Source organism: Diaphorina citri, unplaced genomic scaffold (assembly GCF_000475195.1).
Source record: "Diaphorina citri unplaced genomic scaffold, Diaci psyllid genome assembly version 1.1 scaffold2181, whole genome shotgun sequence".
In the NCBI taxonomy this organism is placed as follows: domain Eukaryota; kingdom Metazoa; phylum Arthropoda; class Insecta; order Hemiptera; family Psyllidae; genus Diaphorina; species Diaphorina citri.
In genome coordinates this window covers 33871-54273 of record NW_007379606.1, presented here as the reverse complement: position 1 = coordinate 54273, position 20403 = coordinate 33871, and the positions used below count along the sequence as shown (strand labels likewise).

The 20403-nt window shown below is 34.0% G+C and overlaps 5 protein-coding genes across 5 annotated transcripts; all 5 read right to left on the bottom strand.

The window, feature by feature from the left end:
- Positions 1-2427: 2427 nt before the first annotated feature.
- On the bottom strand, positions 2428-6360 carry LOC103518406 (uncharacterized protein K02A2.6-like). The gene has a single exon (XM_008483468.1). The coding sequence runs from the start codon at positions 6358-6360 to the stop codon at positions 2428-2430; it is 3933 nt and encodes a 1310-aa protein (XP_008481690.1).
- A 282-nt stretch (positions 6361-6642) lies between these two features.
- Positions 6643-10575, bottom strand: LOC103518405 (uncharacterized protein K02A2.6-like). The gene has a single exon (XM_008483467.1). The coding sequence runs from the start codon at positions 10573-10575 to the stop codon at positions 6643-6645; it is 3933 nt and encodes a 1310-aa protein (XP_008481689.1).
- Positions 10576-10857: 282 nt separating this feature from the next.
- On the bottom strand, positions 10858-14790 carry LOC103518404 (uncharacterized protein K02A2.6-like). The gene has a single exon (XM_008483466.1). The coding sequence runs from the start codon at positions 14788-14790 to the stop codon at positions 10858-10860; it is 3933 nt and encodes a 1310-aa protein (XP_008481688.1).
- Positions 14791-15072: 282 nt separating this feature from the next.
- On the bottom strand, positions 15073-19005 carry LOC103518402 (uncharacterized protein K02A2.6-like). Its single transcript, XM_008483465.1, has one exon. It carries the CDS (start codon positions 19003-19005, stop codon positions 15073-15075), a length of 3933 nt encoding a protein of 1310 aa, XP_008481687.1.
- Positions 19006-19287: 282 nt separating this feature from the next.
- On the bottom strand, positions 19288-20040 carry LOC103518401 (uncharacterized protein K02A2.6-like). Its single transcript, XM_008483464.1, has one exon. The coding sequence runs from the start codon at positions 20038-20040 to the stop codon at positions 19288-19290; it is 753 nt and encodes a 250-aa protein (XP_008481686.1).
- Between the last annotated feature and the right edge of the window lie 363 nt (positions 20041-20403).

The window sequence follows — 20403 nt, the reverse complement described above, 5'->3', positions numbered from 1 at the left end:
CAATTTATTCAATGCATTTGTATGTTCTATGGTCCAAACAAATTCACTAGACTTTTTCATCAGTTCTCTTAGCGGAGCAGTAATATCAGAAAAATTAGGTATGAACCTTGACAAATAATTGAAAAAACCAATTATTCTCTCCAAATCCTTTTTGCATGTAGGATTTGGCATCTCAAGAACAGCTGATATTTTGCTTGGATCAATAGCCATACTGCGATTAGAAAAAATGTGACCTAAGAATTTTACTTCTTCTACACCTAGTTTACATTTCTCTTTATTCAACCTGAGACCTTGCTTACGAGCTATTTCTAACACTCTGTTTAGTCTCTTGTCATGTTCTTCCCTGCTTTCACCCCAAACAATGAGATCATCTATGTACAGAGCTACACCTGGCTCATTTTCAAATATAAAATTTATCCTTTCTTGGAAGGCTTCTGAAGAACATGACAAACCAAATGGAAGTTTCTTAAACATATACCTACCACCTAGAGGTGAATTAAATGTGCATAATTTAGCACTTTCACTATCTAATGGTATTTGCCAAAATCCACTATTACAGTCCAAAACTGAAAAATATTTGGCATTTGCCAAGTTGCTAGCTATTTGTTCAAAAGTGGGAATTGAAGAATTACTTGTCACAATAAATTGGTTTAAATATCTTGGGTCTAGACAAATTCTTAATTTATTATTAGGTTTCTTAACAACCACAATTGAATTCACCCACTCTGTTGGTTCTATAATTCTTGTTATTATCCCAGCTTTTTCCATTCTATCCAATTCTAATTTCAATTGGTCCTTCAAAGCAAATGGAATTTTCCTTTGACCATCTATACGTGGAATGGCATTATCTGACAACTTGATATGGTATTCGGGACCTACAGTGCCAACCTGACTTGAAAAAACATCTGAATATTTTACAATAAGATCACTGTACTTGTTGCCGATACTGGCAATACGAGCAATTAAATTCAAATCAGTACATGTTTTCAATCCTAGAAGAGGATTACAATCCGTATTTACAATCACAAATTCCAATCTGCATTTCTGATCAGAATCCTCATCTATCTTACACAATAAGAAAATACTACCTATGACAGGAATATGTTCATTGGTGACAGTACATAAATTCCATTTTGATTTGATAATATGAGGCATAGTCTTATTTGGAAAGATTTTCTTCAATAAGCTTAGAGACAATAAGTTTACTGGACTACCTGTGTCCAACTGGAATTTAACCACATGATTATTAATAGACAAATTTTTACTCCAATCACAATTTTGTGAAACCTCATTGACCACTTCACCAATAAACAATTGATCAAAATCATCTTCTAAAACATTACTAGAAATATTAGATACCATTTTAACTCTACATCTATTTCTATAGTGGCCCAATCTGCCACATCTGTAACATTTAACAACCTTGTTTGTCTTGGAAAAACCACTTGAACTATTGGAATTAAAACCACTACTGGAACTGGGACCATTATTGCTTTGGTACTTTTTGGATTTAGGAATAAACTTCTGTGTAACTTTCATTACTGGAGCACTATCCTGTGTTTTATTGACATGATCCATTGAAGTCTCCACTGCCCGACACATGTTGACAGCTTTGTCAATGTCCAGCTTCTGTTCTTTTAACAACATCATTTGAAGTTTTTTGTTGGATAATCCTGCAATGAAGATATCACGCACCAATTCAGCACGTAGATTTTGAAATTTGCATGACAAGGATAAATTTTGAAGTTCTGTTACATATTCCATTATAGACTGTCCCTCTTGCTGCTTACATGTAAAGAACTTGTGTCTCACAAGAGTAATAGGACACTTTGCATCGAAATGCTCGGTGAACTTGGTCACCACTGTGTTATACACATATTGCTCAGAATCATTCATATTGAAGGAGTTGAATATCTCCATTCCACAGCCCCCCATACTATGCATGAGCATTGCAACACGCCGTTGGTCCGTTTCCTTGTCAAAGTTTGATGCAATTTCAAACATTTGATATTTCTTAAGCCATAGCTTCCACTCCTCTGCAAGATTAACAGCAGAGAAATTCAAAGGTGATACTCCTGCCACATTCATCATGGAGGCATTGCTTCCAGCTGGCAAGGAGGTTTTTCTATCCAAAGGAGACGTCATGCTTAGAGAAGTTAGAGATCCACAGTATCCAGACTTTCAAATCAAATTTTGTACTTACAATTTTTCACGCTGTGATTTTCACCTGACACCATGTTGAGTTTTTTAAATAAAAAGAAAAGAAAAACCCGATAGCTTTTCCAAATTCATAACAAGGGAATCATCTTTATTAATTTCTTCTTATAAAAAATTCCTCTAATCATTGTTTACATTGTGTGCGCCCGCACACTGGTCCCGAGTGCCGGGTCACACTGGACGACATATACAACATCCCCCTTCTTTTAGTCAATTATAGTACTGATATTGTTCAGAAAAGAAAAGAGGACGTCTGATAGAACGACCAGACTTGGTAGAGGGATTCTGCACAACCACTCTAGGAGTTTCAGGACTAGAATCACTAGAAACCCTGATTGGTGTACCAAACGGGGTATTGCCGAGAGACCTACAATCATTATTCTTTGGTACAACCTTAATATGAACCCTATTACGTTTAAAAGTAGAATTATTTTCATCCTCAACAACATAGGATCTGGGTTGATTACATTTAGAAAGTATTTTACCTCTAACCCAAGGTTTTGACATATCTTTCTTAAAATACACACTATCACCAATATCAACAGGTTTTAAATTATGAGAAGACTTATTGTAATAACGTTCATTGTTGGATCTATTGATATTGCTGTAATGTTTGACAATTTTTGGTTTCAGAATTTCCTCATGACATGGTAACTTAGTTCTTAAACTCCTTGAAAATAAAAGATTAGCAGGAGAAGGTAAATTGGTTTTAGGAGTATTTCTAAAATTAAGTATTGCAAGATATGGATCTGTACCATCATGTTCACACTTCTTTAATATATTTTTAACAATTTTTACATGCGCTTCTGCTAAACCATTTGATTTATGATGATAAGGACTTGAGCACACAAAATCAAATTCATATGATAAACTAAATTGCTTGAACAGTTGAGATGTGAACTGGGTACCAGAATCAGCAACTATTAACTTAGGAATACCATGCCTTGCAAAGATTGATTTCATATGAGTAATTATATGCTGAGCAGTTAAATTGTCTAATTTAACAATTTCAAAAAATTTACTATAATAATCGACAAGAATGAGATAATGAATTTTATTAAATTCAAAAAGATCACATCCTAATTTAATCCAAGGAAGTTCAGGGACTTCATGCGTTATCAAAGATTCTTTTGTATTATTTGGAGAAAAACTTAAACAAGCATCACATCTAGAGCACATCTCTTTGATTTGATTATACATATTGGGCCAAAAAATTACATGTTTTGCTCTATTACAACATAAATTCATACCCATGTGACCCTCATGAATTTTACAAAGCATCTCTTTCTGTAAACTTTTTGGAATCAAAAGAGAATTATTTTTAAAAATTATATCATCAATTACGTGTAAATCTTCACGATAAGTCCAAAAGACTTTTAACTCATTGTACAATTTATTCTTATCATTGGGCCAACCCTTGAAAATGACATGTCTCAGTAATTTATGTACCTCATCATTCTGAGATTCTCTTTTGATTTCATCTAGTTTACCTTTAGAAACTGGCAAACAATCTACAACAGAATTGACTTGACATACTATGTCCTGCTCTAAATTCACTAATAATTCTTTACTATGATTAGGTAAAGAAGCACGTGACAAAGTGTCAGCTAGAAAAAGTAATCTCCCAGCTTTATATTTCACTTGTAGATTATAATTTTGAATCTTCAACATCATACGTTGAATCCTGGCAGGAACAGAATTCATGGGCTTACAAAAAAGATTTTCTAATGCTTTATGGTCTGTTTCAACCAAAACTTTAGCACCAAAAATATATTGGTGAAATCTTACACATCCAAAAACAATAGCATACATCTCTCTTTCTATCTGTGCCCAAGACTTCTTCTGTGTAGGACTCAAGGATTTGGAAGCAAATGCAACAGGTTGCCCTTCTTGTAGCAAAACAGCACCAACACCTTCCACAGAAGAGTCAACAGACAAAACAATTTCCTTACTAGGATCAAATATCTTTAAAACAGGAGAAGAAGTTACAATTTGTTTCAATTTATTCAATGCATTTGTATGTTCTATGGTCCAAACAAATTCACTAGACTTTTTCATCAGTTCTCTTAGCGGAGCAGTAATATCAGAAAAATTAGGTATGAACCTTGACAAATAATTGAAAAAACCAATTATTCTCTCCAAATCCTTTTTGCATGTAGGATTTGGCATCTCAAGAACAGCTGATATTTTGCTTGGATCAATAGCCATACTGCGATTAGAAAAAATGTGACCTAAGAATTTTACTTCTTCTACACCTAGTTTACATTTCTCTTTATTCAACCTGAGACCTTGCTTACGAGCTATTTCTAACACTCTGTTTAGTCTCTTGTCATGTTCTTCCCTGCTTTCACCCCAAACAATGAGATCATCTATGTACAGAGCTACACCTGGCTCATTTTCAAATATAAAATTTATCCTTTCTTGGAAGGCTTCTGAAGAACATGACAAACCAAATGGAAGTTTCTTAAACATATACCTACCACCTAGAGGTGAATTAAATGTGCATAATTTAGCACTTTCACTATCTAATGGTATTTGCCAAAATCCACTATTACAGTCCAAAACTGAAAAATATTTGGCATTTGCCAAGTTGCTAGCTATTTGTTCAAAAGTGGGAATTGAAGAATTACTTGTCACAATAAATTGGTTTAAATATCTTGGGTCTAGACAAATTCTTAATTTATTATTAGGTTTCTTAACAACCACAATTGAATTCACCCACTCTGTTGGTTCTATAATTCTTGTTATTATCCCAGCTTTTTCCATTCTATCCAATTCTAATTTCAATTGGTCCTTCAAAGCAAATGGAATTTTCCTTTGACCATCTATACGTGGAATGGCATTATCTGACAACTTGATATGGTATTCGGGACCTACAGTGCCAACCTGACTTGAAAAAACATCTGAATATTTTACAATAAGATCACTGTACTTGTTGCCGATACTGGCAATACGAGCAATTAAATTCAAATCAGTACATGTTTTCAATCCTAGAAGAGGATTACAATCCGTATTTACAATCACAAATTCCAATCTGCATTTCTGATCAGAATCCTCATCTATCTTACACAATAAGAAAATACTACCTATGACAGGAATATGTTCATTGGTGACAGTACATAAATTCCATTTTGATTTGATAATATGAGGCATAGTCTTATTTGGAAAGATTTTCTTCAATAAGCTTAGAGACAATAAGTTTACTGGACTACCTGTGTCCAACTGGAATTTAACCACATGATTATTAATAGACAAATTTTTACTCCAATCACAATTTTGTGAAACCTCATTGACCACTTCACCAATAAACAATTGATCAAAATCATCTTCTAAAACATTACTAGAAATATTAGATACCATTTTAACTCTACATCTATTTCTATAGTGGCCCAATCTGCCACATCTGTAACATTTAACAACCTTGTTTGTCTTGGAAAAACCACTTGAACTATTGGAATTAAAACCACTACTGGAACTGGGACCATTATTGCTTTGGTACTTTTTGGATTTAGGAATAAACTTCTGTGTAACTTTCATTACTGGAGCACTATCCTGTGTTTTATTGACATGATCCATTGAAGTCTCCACTGCCCGACACATGTTGACAGCTTTGTCAATGTCCAGCTTCTGTTCTTTTAACAACATCATTTGAAGTTTTTTGTTGGATAATCCTGCAATGAAGATATCACGCACCAATTCAGCACGTAGATTTTGAAATTTGCATGACAAGGATAAATTTTGAAGTTCTGTTACATATTCCATTATAGACTGTCCCTCTTGCTGCTTACATGTAAAGAACTTGTGTCTCACAAGAGTAATAGGACACTTTGCATCGAAATGCTCGGTGAACTTGGTCACCACTGTGTTATACACATATTGCTCAGAATCATTCATATTGAAGGAGTTGAATATCTCCATTCCACAGCCCCCCATACTATGCATGAGCATTGCAACACGCCGTTGGTCCGTTTCCTTGTCAAAGTTTGATGCAATTTCAAACATTTGATATTTCTTAAGCCATAGCTTCCACTCCTCTGCAAGATTAACAGCAGAGAAATTCAAAGGTGATACTCCTGCCACATTCATCATGGAGGCATTGCTTCCAGCTGGCAAGGAGGTTTTTCTATCCAAAGGAGACGTCATGCTTAGAGAAGTTAGAGATCCACAGTATCCAGACTTTCAAATCAAATTTTGTACTTACAATTTTTCACGCTGTGATTTTCACCTGACACCATGTTGAGTTTTTTAAATAAAAAGAAAAGAAAAACCCGATAGCTTTTCCAAATTCATAACAAGGGAATCATCTTTATTAATTTCTTCTTATAAAAAATTCCTCTAATCATTGTTTACATTGTGTGCGCCCGCACACTGGTCCCGAGTGCCGGGTCACACTGGACGACATATACAACATCCCCCTTCTTTTAGTCAATTATAGTACTGATATTGTTCAGAAAAGAAAAGAGGACGTCTGATAGAACGACCAGACTTGGTAGAGGGATTCTGCACAACCACTCTAGGAGTTTCAGGACTAGAATCACTAGAAACCCTGATTGGTGTACCAAACGGGGTATTGCCGAGAGACCTACAATCATTATTCTTTGGTACAACCTTAATATGAACCCTATTACGTTTAAAAGTAGAATTATTTTCATCCTCAACAACATAGGATCTGGGTTGATTACATTTAGAAAGTATTTTACCTCTAACCCAAGGTTTTGACATATCTTTCTTAAAATACACACTATCACCAATATCAACAGGTTTTAAATTATGAGAAGACTTATTGTAATAACGTTCATTGTTGGATCTATTGATATTGCTGTAATGTTTGACAATTTTTGGTTTCAGAATTTCCTCATGACATGGTAACTTAGTTCTTAAACTCCTTGAAAATAAAAGATTAGCAGGAGAAGGTAAATTGGTTTTAGGAGTATTTCTAAAATTAAGTATTGCAAGATATGGATCTGTACCATCATGTTCACACTTCTTTAATATATTTTTAACAATTTTTACATGCGCTTCTGCTAAACCATTTGATTTATGATGATAAGGACTTGAGCACACAAAATCAAATTCATATGATAAACTAAATTGCTTGAACAGTTGAGATGTGAACTGGGTACCAGAATCAGCAACTATTAACTTAGGAATACCATGCCTTGCAAAGATTGATTTCATATGAGTAATTATATGCTGAGCAGTTAAATTGTCTAATTTAACAATTTCAAAAAATTTACTATAATAATCGACAAGAATGAGATAATGAATTTTATTAAATTCAAAAAGATCACATCCTAATTTAATCCAAGGAAGTTCAGGGACTTCATGCGTTATCAAAGATTCTTTTGTATTATTTGGAGAAAAACTTAAACAAGCATCACATCTAGAGCACATCTCTTTGATTTGATTATACATATTGGGCCAAAAAATTACATGTTTTGCTCTATTACAACATAAATTCATACCCATGTGACCCTCATGAATTTTACAAAGCATCTCTTTCTGTAAACTTTTTGGAATCAAAAGAGAATTATTTTTAAAAATTATATCATCAATTACGTGTAAATCTTCACGATAAGTCCAAAAGACTTTTAACTCATTGTACAATTTATTCTTATCATTGGGCCAACCCTTGAAAATGACATGTCTCAGTAATTTATGTACCTCATCATTCTGAGATTCTCTTTTGATTTCATCTAGTTTACCTTTAGAAACTGGCAAACAATCTACAACAGAATTGACTTGACATACTATGTCCTGCTCTAAATTCACTAATAATTCTTTACTATGATTAGGTAAAGAAGCACGTGACAAAGTGTCAGCTAGAAAAAGTAATCTCCCAGCTTTATATTTCACTTGTAGATTATAATTTTGAATCTTCAACATCATACGTTGAATCCTGGCAGGAACAGAATTCATGGGCTTACAAAAAAGATTTTCTAATGCTTTATGGTCTGTTTCAACCAAAACTTTAGCACCAAAAATATATTGGTGAAATCTTACACATCCAAAAACAATAGCATACATCTCTCTTTCTATCTGTGCCCAAGACTTCTTCTGTGTAGGACTCAAGGATTTGGAAGCAAATGCAACAGGTTGCCCTTCTTGTAGCAAAACAGCACCAACACCTTCCACAGAAGAGTCAACAGACAAAACAATTTCCTTACTAGGATCAAATATCTTTAAAACAGGAGAAGAAGTTACAATTTGTTTCAATTTATTCAATGCATTTGTATGTTCTATGGTCCAAACAAATTCACTAGACTTTTTCATCAGTTCTCTTAGCGGAGCAGTAATATCAGAAAAATTAGGTATGAACCTTGACAAATAATTGAAAAAACCAATTATTCTCTCCAAATCCTTTTTGCATGTAGGATTTGGCATCTCAAGAACAGCTGATATTTTGCTTGGATCAATAGCCATACTGCGATTAGAAAAAATGTGACCTAAGAATTTTACTTCTTCTACACCTAGTTTACATTTCTCTTTATTCAACCTGAGACCTTGCTTACGAGCTATTTCTAACACTCTGTTTAGTCTCTTGTCATGTTCTTCCCTGCTTTCACCCCAAACAATGAGATCATCTATGTACAGAGCTACACCTGGCTCATTTTCAAATATAAAATTTATCCTTTCTTGGAAGGCTTCTGAAGAACATGACAAACCAAATGGAAGTTTCTTAAACATATACCTACCACCTAGAGGTGAATTAAATGTGCATAATTTAGCACTTTCACTATCTAATGGTATTTGCCAAAATCCACTATTACAGTCCAAAACTGAAAAATATTTGGCATTTGCCAAGTTGCTAGCTATTTGTTCAAAAGTGGGAATTGAAGAATTACTTGTCACAATAAATTGGTTTAAATATCTTGGGTCTAGACAAATTCTTAATTTATTATTAGGTTTCTTAACAACCACAATTGAATTCACCCACTCTGTTGGTTCTATAATTCTTGTTATTATCCCAGCTTTTTCCATTCTATCCAATTCTAATTTCAATTGGTCCTTCAAAGCAAATGGAATTTTCCTTTGACCATCTATACGTGGAATGGCATTATCTGACAACTTGATATGGTATTCGGGACCTACAGTGCCAACCTGACTTGAAAAAACATCTGAATATTTTACAATAAGATCACTGTACTTGTTGCCGATACTGGCAATACGAGCAATTAAATTCAAATCAGTACATGTTTTCAATCCTAGAAGAGGATTACAATCCGTATTTACAATCACAAATTCCAATCTGCATTTCTGATCAGAATCCTCATCTATCTTACACAATAAGAAAATACTACCTATGACAGGAATATGTTCATTGGTGACAGTACATAAATTCCATTTTGATTTGATAATATGAGGCATAGTCTTATTTGGAAAGATTTTCTTCAATAAGCTTAGAGACAATAAGTTTACTGGACTACCTGTGTCCAACTGGAATTTAACCACATGATTATTAATAGACAAATTTTTACTCCAATCACAATTTTGTGAAACCTCATTGACCACTTCACCAATAAACAATTGATCAAAATCATCTTCTAAAACATTACTAGAAATATTAGATACCATTTTAACTCTACATCTATTTCTATAGTGGCCCAATCTGCCACATCTGTAACATTTAACAACCTTGTTTGTCTTGGAAAAACCACTTGAACTATTGGAATTAAAACCACTACTGGAACTGGGACCATTATTGCTTTGGTACTTTTTGGATTTAGGAATAAACTTCTGTGTAACTTTCATTACTGGAGCACTATCCTGTGTTTTATTGACATGATCCATTGAAGTCTCCACTGCCCGACACATGTTGACAGCTTTGTCAATGTCCAGCTTCTGTTCTTTTAACAACATCATTTGAAGTTTTTTGTTGGATAATCCTGCAATGAAGATATCACGCACCAATTCAGCACGTAGATTTTGAAATTTGCATGACAAGGATAAATTTTGAAGTTCTGTTACATATTCCATTATAGACTGTCCCTCTTGCTGCTTACATGTAAAGAACTTGTGTCTCACAAGAGTAATAGGACACTTTGCATCGAAATGCTCGGTGAACTTGGTCACCACTGTGTTATACACATATTGCTCAGAATCATTCATATTGAAGGAGTTGAATATCTCCATTCCACAGCCCCCCATACTATGCATGAGCATTGCAACACGCCGTTGGTCCGTTTCCTTGTCAAAGTTTGATGCAATTTCAAACATTTGATATTTCTTAAGCCATAGCTTCCACTCCTCTGCAAGATTAACAGCAGAGAAATTCAAAGGTGATACTCCTGCCACATTCATCATGGAGGCATTGCTTCCAGCTGGCAAGGAGGTTTTTCTATCCAAAGGAGACGTCATGCTTAGAGAAGTTAGAGATCCACAGTATCCAGACTTTCAAATCAAATTTTGTACTTACAATTTTTCACGCTGTGATTTTCACCTGACACCATGTTGAGTTTTTTAAATAAAAAGAAAAGAAAAACCCGATAGCTTTTCCAAATTCATAACAAGGGAATCATCTTTATTAATTTCTTCTTATAAAAAATTCCTCTAATCATTGTTTACATTGTGTGCGCCCGCACACTGGTCCCGAGTGCCGGGTCACACTGGACGACATATACAACATCCCCCTTCTTTTAGTCAATTATAGTACTGATATTGTTCAGAAAAGAAAAGAGGACGTCTGATAGAACGACCAGACTTGGTAGAGGGATTCTGCACAACCACTCTAGGAGTTTCAGGACTAGAATCACTAGAAACCCTGATTGGTGTACCAAACGGGGTATTGCCGAGAGACCTACAATCATTATTCTTTGGTACAACCTTAATATGAACCCTATTACGTTTAAAAGTAGAATTATTTTCATCCTCAACAACATAGGATCTGGGTTGATTACATTTAGAAAGTATTTTACCTCTAACCCAAGGTTTTGACATATCTTTCTTAAAATACACACTATCACCAATATCAACAGGTTTTAAATTATGAGAAGACTTATTGTAATAACGTTCATTGTTGGATCTATTGATATTGCTGTAATGTTTGACAATTTTTGGTTTCAGAATTTCCTCATGACATGGTAACTTAGTTCTTAAACTCCTTGAAAATAAAAGATTAGCAGGAGAAGGTAAATTGGTTTTAGGAGTATTTCTAAAATTAAGTATTGCAAGATATGGATCTGTACCATCATGTTCACACTTCTTTAATATATTTTTAACAATTTTTACATGCGCTTCTGCTAAACCATTTGATTTATGATGATAAGGACTTGAGCACACAAAATCAAATTCATATGATAAACTAAATTGCTTGAACAGTTGAGATGTGAACTGGGTACCAGAATCAGCAACTATTAACTTAGGAATACCATGCCTTGCAAAGATTGATTTCATATGAGTAATTATATGCTGAGCAGTTAAATTGTCTAATTTAACAATTTCAAAAAATTTACTATAATAATCGACAAGAATGAGATAATGAATTTTATTAAATTCAAAAAGATCACATCCTAATTTAATCCAAGGAAGTTCAGGGACTTCATGCGTTATCAAAGATTCTTTTGTATTATTTGGAGAAAAACTTAAACAAGCATCACATCTAGAGCACATCTCTTTGATTTGATTATACATATTGGGCCAAAAAATTACATGTTTTGCTCTATTACAACATAAATTCATACCCATGTGACCCTCATGAATTTTACAAAGCATCTCTTTCTGTAAACTTTTTGGAATCAAAAGAGAATTATTTTTAAAAATTATATCATCAATTACGTGTAAATCTTCACGATAAGTCCAAAAGACTTTTAACTCATTGTACAATTTATTCTTATCATTGGGCCAACCCTTGAAAATGACATGTCTCAGTAATTTATGTACCTCATCATTCTGAGATTCTCTTTTGATTTCATCTAGTTTACCTTTAGAAACTGGCAAACAATCTACAACAGAATTGACTTGACATACTATGTCCTGCTCTAAATTCACTAATAATTCTTTACTATGATTAGGTAAAGAAGCACGTGACAAAGTGTCAGCTAGAAAAAGTAATCTCCCAGCTTTATATTTCACTTGTAGATTATAATTTTGAATCTTCAACATCATACGTTGAATCCTGGCAGGAACAGAATTCATGGGCTTACAAAAAAGATTTTCTAATGCTTTATGGTCTGTTTCAACCAAAACTTTAGCACCAAAAATATATTGGTGAAATCTTACACATCCAAAAACAATAGCATACATCTCTCTTTCTATCTGTGCCCAAGACTTCTTCTGTGTAGGACTCAAGGATTTGGAAGCAAATGCAACAGGTTGCCCTTCTTGTAGCAAAACAGCACCAACACCTTCCACAGAAGAGTCAACAGACAAAACAATTTCCTTACTAGGATCAAATATCTTTAAAACAGGAGAAGAAGTTACAATTTGTTTCAATTTATTCAATGCATTTGTATGTTCTATGGTCCAAACAAATTCACTAGACTTTTTCATCAGTTCTCTTAGCGGAGCAGTAATATCAGAAAAATTAGGTATGAACCTTGACAAATAATTGAAAAAACCAATTATTCTCTCCAAATCCTTTTTGCATGTAGGATTTGGCATCTCAAGAACAGCTGATATTTTGCTTGGATCAATAGCCATACTGCGATTAGAAAAAATGTGACCTAAGAATTTTACTTCTTCTACACCTAGTTTACATTTCTCTTTATTCAACCTGAGACCTTGCTTACGAGCTATTTCTAACACTCTGTTTAGTCTCTTGTCATGTTCTTCCCTGCTTTCACCCCAAACAATGAGATCATCTATGTACAGAGCTACACCTGGCTCATTTTCAAATATAAAATTTATCCTTTCTTGGAAGGCTTCTGAAGAACATGACAAACCAAATGGAAGTTTCTTAAACATATACCTACCACCTAGAGGTGAATTAAATGTGCATAATTTAGCACTTTCACTATCTAATGGTATTTGCCAAAATCCACTATTACAGTCCAAAACTGAAAAATATTTGGCATTTGCCAAGTTGCTAGCTATTTGTTCAAAAGTGGGAATTGAAGAATTACTTGTCACAATAAATTGGTTTAAATATCTTGGGTCTAGACAAATTCTTAATTTATTATTAGGTTTCTTAACAACCACAATTGAATTCACCCACTCTGTTGGTTCTATAATTCTTGTTATTATCCCAGCTTTTTCCATTCTATCCAATTCTAATTTCAATTGGTCCTTCAAAGCAAATGGAATTTTCCTTTGACCATCTATACGTGGAATGGCATTATCTGACAACTTGATATGGTATTCGGGACCTACAGTGCCAACCTGACTTGAAAAAACATCTGAATATTTTACAATAAGATCACTGTACTTGTTGCCGATACTGGCAATACGAGCAATTAAATTCAAATCAGTACATGTTTTCAATCCTAGAAGAGGATTACAATCCGTATTTACAATCACAAATTCCAATCTGCATTTCTGATCAGAATCCTCATCTATCTTACACAATAAGAAAATACTACCTATGACAGGAATATGTTCATTGGTGACAGTACATAAATTCCATTTTGATTTGATAATATGAGGCATAGTCTTATTTGGAAAGATTTTCTTCAATAAGCTTAGAGACAATAAGTTTACTGGACTACCTGTGTCCAACTGGAATTTAACCACATGATTATTAATAGACAAATTTTTACTCCAATCACAATTTTGTGAAACCTCATTGACCACTTCACCAATAAACAATTGATCAAAATCATCTTCTAAAACATTACTAGAAATATTAGATACCATTTTAACTCTACATCTATTTCTATAGTGGCCCAATCTGCCACATCTGTAACATTTAACAACCTTGTTTGTCTTGGAAAAACCACTTGAACTATTGGAATTAAAACCACTACTGGAACTGGGACCATTATTGCTTTGGTACTTTTTGGATTTAGGAATAAACTTCTGTGTAACTTTCATTACTGGAGCACTATCCTGTGTTTTATTGACATGATCCATTGAAGTCTCCACTGCCCGACACATGTTGACAGCTTTGTCAATGTCCAGCTTCTGTTCTTTTAACAACATCATTTGAAGTTTTTTGTTGGATAATCCTGCAATGAAGATATCACGCACCAATTCAGCACGTAGATTTTGAAATTTGCATGACAAGGATAAATTTTGAAGTTCTGTTACATATTCCATTATAGACTGTCCCTCTTGCTGCTTACATGTAAAGAACTTGTGTCTCACAAGAGTAATAGGACACTTTGCATCGAAATGCTCGGTGAACTTGGTCACCACTGTGTTATACACATATTGCTCAGAATCATTCATATTGAAGGAGTTGAATATCTCCATTCCACAGCCCCCCATACTATGCATGAGCATTGCAACACGCCGTTGGTCCGTTTCCTTGTCAAAGTTTGATGCAATTTCAAACATTTGATATTTCTTAAGCCATAGCTTCCACTCCTCTGCAAGATTAACAGCAGAGAAATTCAAAGGTGATACTCCTGCCACATTCATCATGGAGGCATTGCTTCCAGCTGGCAAGGAGGTTTTTCTATCCAAAGGAGACGTCATGCTTAGAGAAGTTAGAGATCCACAGTATCCAGACTTTCAAATCAAATTTTGTACTTACAATTTTTCACGCTGTGATTTTCACCTGACACCATGTTGAGTTTTTTAAATAAAAAGAAAAGAAAAACCCGATAGCTTTTCCAAATTCATAACAAGGGAATCATCTTTATTAATTTCTTCTTATAAAAAATTCCTCTAATCATTGTTTACATTGTGTGCGCCCGCACACTGGTCCCGAGTGCCGGGTCACACTGGACGACATATACAACATCCCCCTTCTTTTAGTCAATTATAGTACTGATATTGTTCAGAAAAGAAAAGAGGACGTCTGATAGAACGACCAGACTTGGTAGAGGGATTCTGCACAACCACTCTAGGAGTTTCAGGACTAGAATCACTAGAAACCCTGATTGGTGTACCAAACGGGGTATTGCCGAGAGACCTACAATCATTATTCTTTGGTACAACCTTAATATGAACCCTATTACGTTTAAAAGTAGAATTATTTTCATCCTCAACAACATAGGATCTGGGTTGATTACATTTAGAAAGTATTTTACCTCTAACCCAAGGTTTTGACATATCTTTCTTAAAATACACACTATCACCAATATCAACAGGTTTTAAATTATGAGAAGACTTATTGTAATAACGTTCATTGTTGGATCTATTGATATTGCTGTAATGTTTGACAATTTTTGGTTTCAGAATTTCCTCATGACATGGTAACTTAGTTCTTAAACTCCTTGAAAATAAAAGATTAGCAGGAGAAGGTAAATTGGTTTTAGGAGTATTTCTAAAATTAAGTATTGCAAGATATGGATCTGTACCATCATGTTCACACTTCTTTAATATATTTTTAACAATTTTTACATGCGCTTCTGCTAAACCATTTGATTTATGATGATAAGGACTTGAGCACACAAAATCAAATTCATATGATAAACTAAATTGCTTGAACAGTTGAGATGTGAACTGGGTACCAGAATCAGCAACTATTAACTTAGGAATACCATGCCTTGCAAAGATTGATTTCATATGAGTAATTATATGCTGAGCAGTTAAATTGTCTAATTTAACAATTTCAAAAAATTTACTATAATAATCGACAAGAATGAGATAATGAATTTTATTAAATTCAAAAAGATCACATCCTAATTTAATCCAAGGAAGTTCAGGGACTTCATGCGTTATCAAAGATTCTTTTGTATTATTTGGAGAAAAACTTAAACAAGCATCACATCTAGAGCACATCTCTTTGATTTGATTATACATATTGGGCCAAAAAATTACATGTTTTGCTCTATTACAACATAAATTCATACCCATGTGACCCTCATGAATTTTACAAAGCATCTCTTTCTGTAAACTTTTTGGAATCAAAAGAGAATTATTTTTAAAAATTATATCATCAATTACGTGTAAATCTTCACGATAAGTCCAAAAGACTTTTAACTCATTGTACAATTTATTCTTATCATTGGGCCAACCCTTGAAAATGACATGTCTCAGTAATTTATGTACCTCATCATTCTGAGATTCTCTTTTGATTTCATCTAGTTTACCTTTAGAAACTGGCAAACAATCTACAACAGAATTGACCTGACATACTATGTCCTGCTCTAAATCCACTAATAATTCTTTACTATGATTAGGTAAAGAAGCACGTGACAAAGTGTCAGCTAGAAAAAGTAATCTCCCAGCTTTATATTTCACTTGTAGATTATAATTTTGAATCTTCAACATCATACGTTGAATCCTGGCAGGAACAGAATTCATGGGCTTACAAAAAAGATTTTCTAATGCTTTATGGTCTGTTTCAACCAAAACTTTAGCACCAAAAATATATTGGTGAAATCTTACACATCCAAAAACAATAGCATACATCTCTCTTTCTATCTGTGCCCAAGACTTCTTCTGTGTAGGACTCAAGGATTTGGAAGCAAATGCAACAGGTTGCCCTTCTTGTAGCAAAACAGCACCAACACCTTCCACAGAAGAGTCAACAGACAAAACAATTTCCTTACTAGGATCAAATATCTTTAAAACAGGAGAAGAAGTTACAATTTGTTTCAATTTATTCAATGCATTTGTATGTTCTATGGTCCAAACAAATTCACTAGACTTTTTCATCAGTTCTCTTAGCGGAGCAGTAATATCAGAAAAATTAGGTATGAACCTTGACAAATAATTGAAAAAACCAATTATTCTCTCCAAATCCTTTTTGCATGTAGGATTTGGCATCTCAAGAACAGCTGATATTTTGCTTGGATCAATAGCCATACTGCGATTAGAAAAAATGTGACCTAAGAATTTTACTTCTTCTACACCTAGTTTACATTTCTCTTTATTCAACCTGAGACCTTGCTTACGAGCTATTTCTAACACTCTGTTTAGTCTCTTGTCATGTTCTTCCCTGCTTTCACCCCAAACAATGAGATCATCTATGTACAGAGCTACACCTGGCTCATTTTCAAATATAAAATTTATCCTTTCTTGGAAGGCTTCTGAAGAACATGACAAACCAAATGGAAGTTTCTTAAACATATACCTACCACCTAGAGGTGAATTAAATGTGCATAATTTAGCACTTTCACTATCTAATGGTATTTGCCAAAATCCACTATTACAGTCCAAAACTGAAAAATATTTGGCATTTGCCAAGTTGCTAGCTATTTGTTCAAAAGTGGGAATTGAAGAATTACTTGTCACAATAAATTGGTTTAAATATCTTGGGTCTAGACAAATTCTTAATTTATTATTAGGTTTCTTAACAACCACAATTGAATTCACCCACTCTGTTGGTTCTATAATTCTTGTTATTATCCCAGCTTTTTCCATTCTATCCAATTCTAATTTCAATTGGTCCTTCAAAGCAAATGGAATTTTCCTTTGACCATCTATACGTGGAATGGCATTATCTGACAACTTGATATGGTATTCGGGACCTACAGTGCCAACCTGACTTGAAAAAACATCTGAATATTTTACAATAAGATCACTGTACTTGTTGCCGATACTGGCAATACGAGCAATTAAATTCAAATCAGTACATGTTTTCAATCCTAGAAGAGGATTACAATCCGTATTTACAATCACAAATTCCAATCTGCATTTCTGATCAGAATCCTCATCTATCTTACACAATAAGAAAATACTACCTATGACAGGAATATGTTCATTGGTGACAGTACATAAATTCCATTTTGATTTGATAATATGAGGCATAGTCTTATTTGGAAAGATTTTCTTCAATAAGCTTAGAGACAATAAGTTTACTGGACTACCTGTGTCCAACTGGAATTTAACCACATGATTATTAATAGACAAATTTTTACTCCAATCACAATTTTGTGAAACCTCATTGACCACTTCACCAATAAACAATTGATCAAAATCATCTTCTAAAACATTACTAGAAATATTAGATACCATTTTAACTCTACATCTATTTCTATAGTGGCCCAATCTGCCACATCTGTAACATTTAACAACCTTGTTTGTCTTGGAAAAACCACTTGAACTATTGGAATTAAAACCACTACTGGAACTGGGACCATTATTGCTTTGGTACTTTTTGGATTTAGGAATAAACTTCTGTGTAACTTTCATTACTGGAGCACTATCCTGTGTTTTATTGACATGATCCATTGAAGTCTCCACTGCCCGACACATGTTGACAGCTTTGTCAATGTCCAGCTTCTGTTCTTTTAACAACATCATTTGAAGTTTTTTGTTGGATAATCCTGCAATGAAGATATCACGCACCAATTCAGCACGTAGATTTTGAAATTTGCATGACAAGGATAAATTTTGAAGTTCTGTTACATATTCCATTATAGACTGTCCCTCTTGCTGCTTACATGTAAAGAACTTGTGTCTCACAAGAGTAATAGGACACTTTGCATCGAAATGCTCGGTGAACTTGGTCACCACTGTGTTATACACATATTGCTCAGAATCATTCATATTGAAGGAGTTGAATATCTCCATTCCACAGCCCCCCATACTATGCATGAGCATTGCAACACGCCGTTGGTCCGTTTCCTTGTCAAAGTTTGATGCAATTTCAAACATTTGATATTTCTTAAGCCATAGCTTCCACTCCTCTGCAAGATTAACAGCAGAGAAATTCAAAGGTGATACTCCTGCCACATTCATCATGGAGGCATTGCTTCCAGCTGGCAAGGAGGTTTTTCTATCCAAAGGAGACGTCATGCTTAGAGAAGTTAGAGATCCACAGTATCCAGACTTTCAAATCAAATTTTGTACTTACAATTTTTCACGCTGTGATTTTCACCTGACACCATGTTGAGTTTTTTAAATAAAAAGAAAAGAAAAACCCGATAGCTTTTCCAAATTCATAACAAGGGAATCATCTTTATTAATTTCTTCTTATAAAAAATTCCTCTAATCATTGTTTACATTGTGTGCGCCCGCACACTGGTCCCGAGTGCCGGGTCACACTGGACGACATATACAACATCCCCCTTCTTTTAGTCAATTATAGTACTGATATTGTTCAGAAAAGAAAAGAGGACGTCTGATAGAACGACCAGACTTGGTAGAGGGATTCTGCACAACCACTCTAGGAGTTTCAGGACTAGAATCACTAGAAACCCTGATTGGTGTACCAAACGGGGTATTGCCGAGAGACCTACAATCATTATTCTTTGGTACAACCTTAATATGAACCCTATTACGTTTAAAAGTAGAATTATTTTCATCCTCAACAACATAGGATCTGGGTTGATTACATTTAGAAAGTATTTTACCTCTAACCCAAGGTTTTGACATATCTTTCTTAAAATACACACTATCACCAATATCAACAGGTTTTAAATTATGAGAAGACTTATTGTAATAACGTTCATTGTTGGATCTATTGATATTGCTGTAATGTTTGACAATTTTTGGTTTCAGAATTTCCTCATGACATGGTAACTTAGTTCTTAAACTCCTTGAAAATAAAAGATTAGCAGGAGAAGGTAAATTGGTTTTAGGAGTATTTCTAAAATTAAGTATTGCAAGATATGGATCTGTACCATCATGTTCACACTTCTTTAATATATTTTTAACAATTTTTACATGCGCTTCTGCTAAACCATTTGATTTATGATGATAAGGACTTGAGCACACAAAATCAAATTCATATGATAAACTAAATTGCTTGAACAGTTGAGATGTGAACTGGGTACCAGAATCAGCAACTATTAACTTAGGAATACCATGCCTTGCAAAGATTGATTTCATATGAGTAATTATATGCTGAGCAGTTAAATTGTCTAATTTAACAATTTCAAAAAATTTACTATAATAATCGACAAGAATGAGATAATGAATTTTATTAAATTCAAAAAGATCACATCCTAATTTAATCCAAGGAAGTTCAGGGACTTCATGCGTTATCAAAGATTCTTTTGTATTATTTGGAGAAAAACTTAAACAAGCATCACATCTAGAGCACATCTCTTTGATTTGATTATACATATTGGGCCAAAAAATTACATGTTTTGCTCTATTACAACATAAATTCATACCCATGTGACCCTCATGAATTTTACAAAGCATCTCTTTCTGTAAACTTTTTGGAATCAAAAGAGAATTATTTTTAAA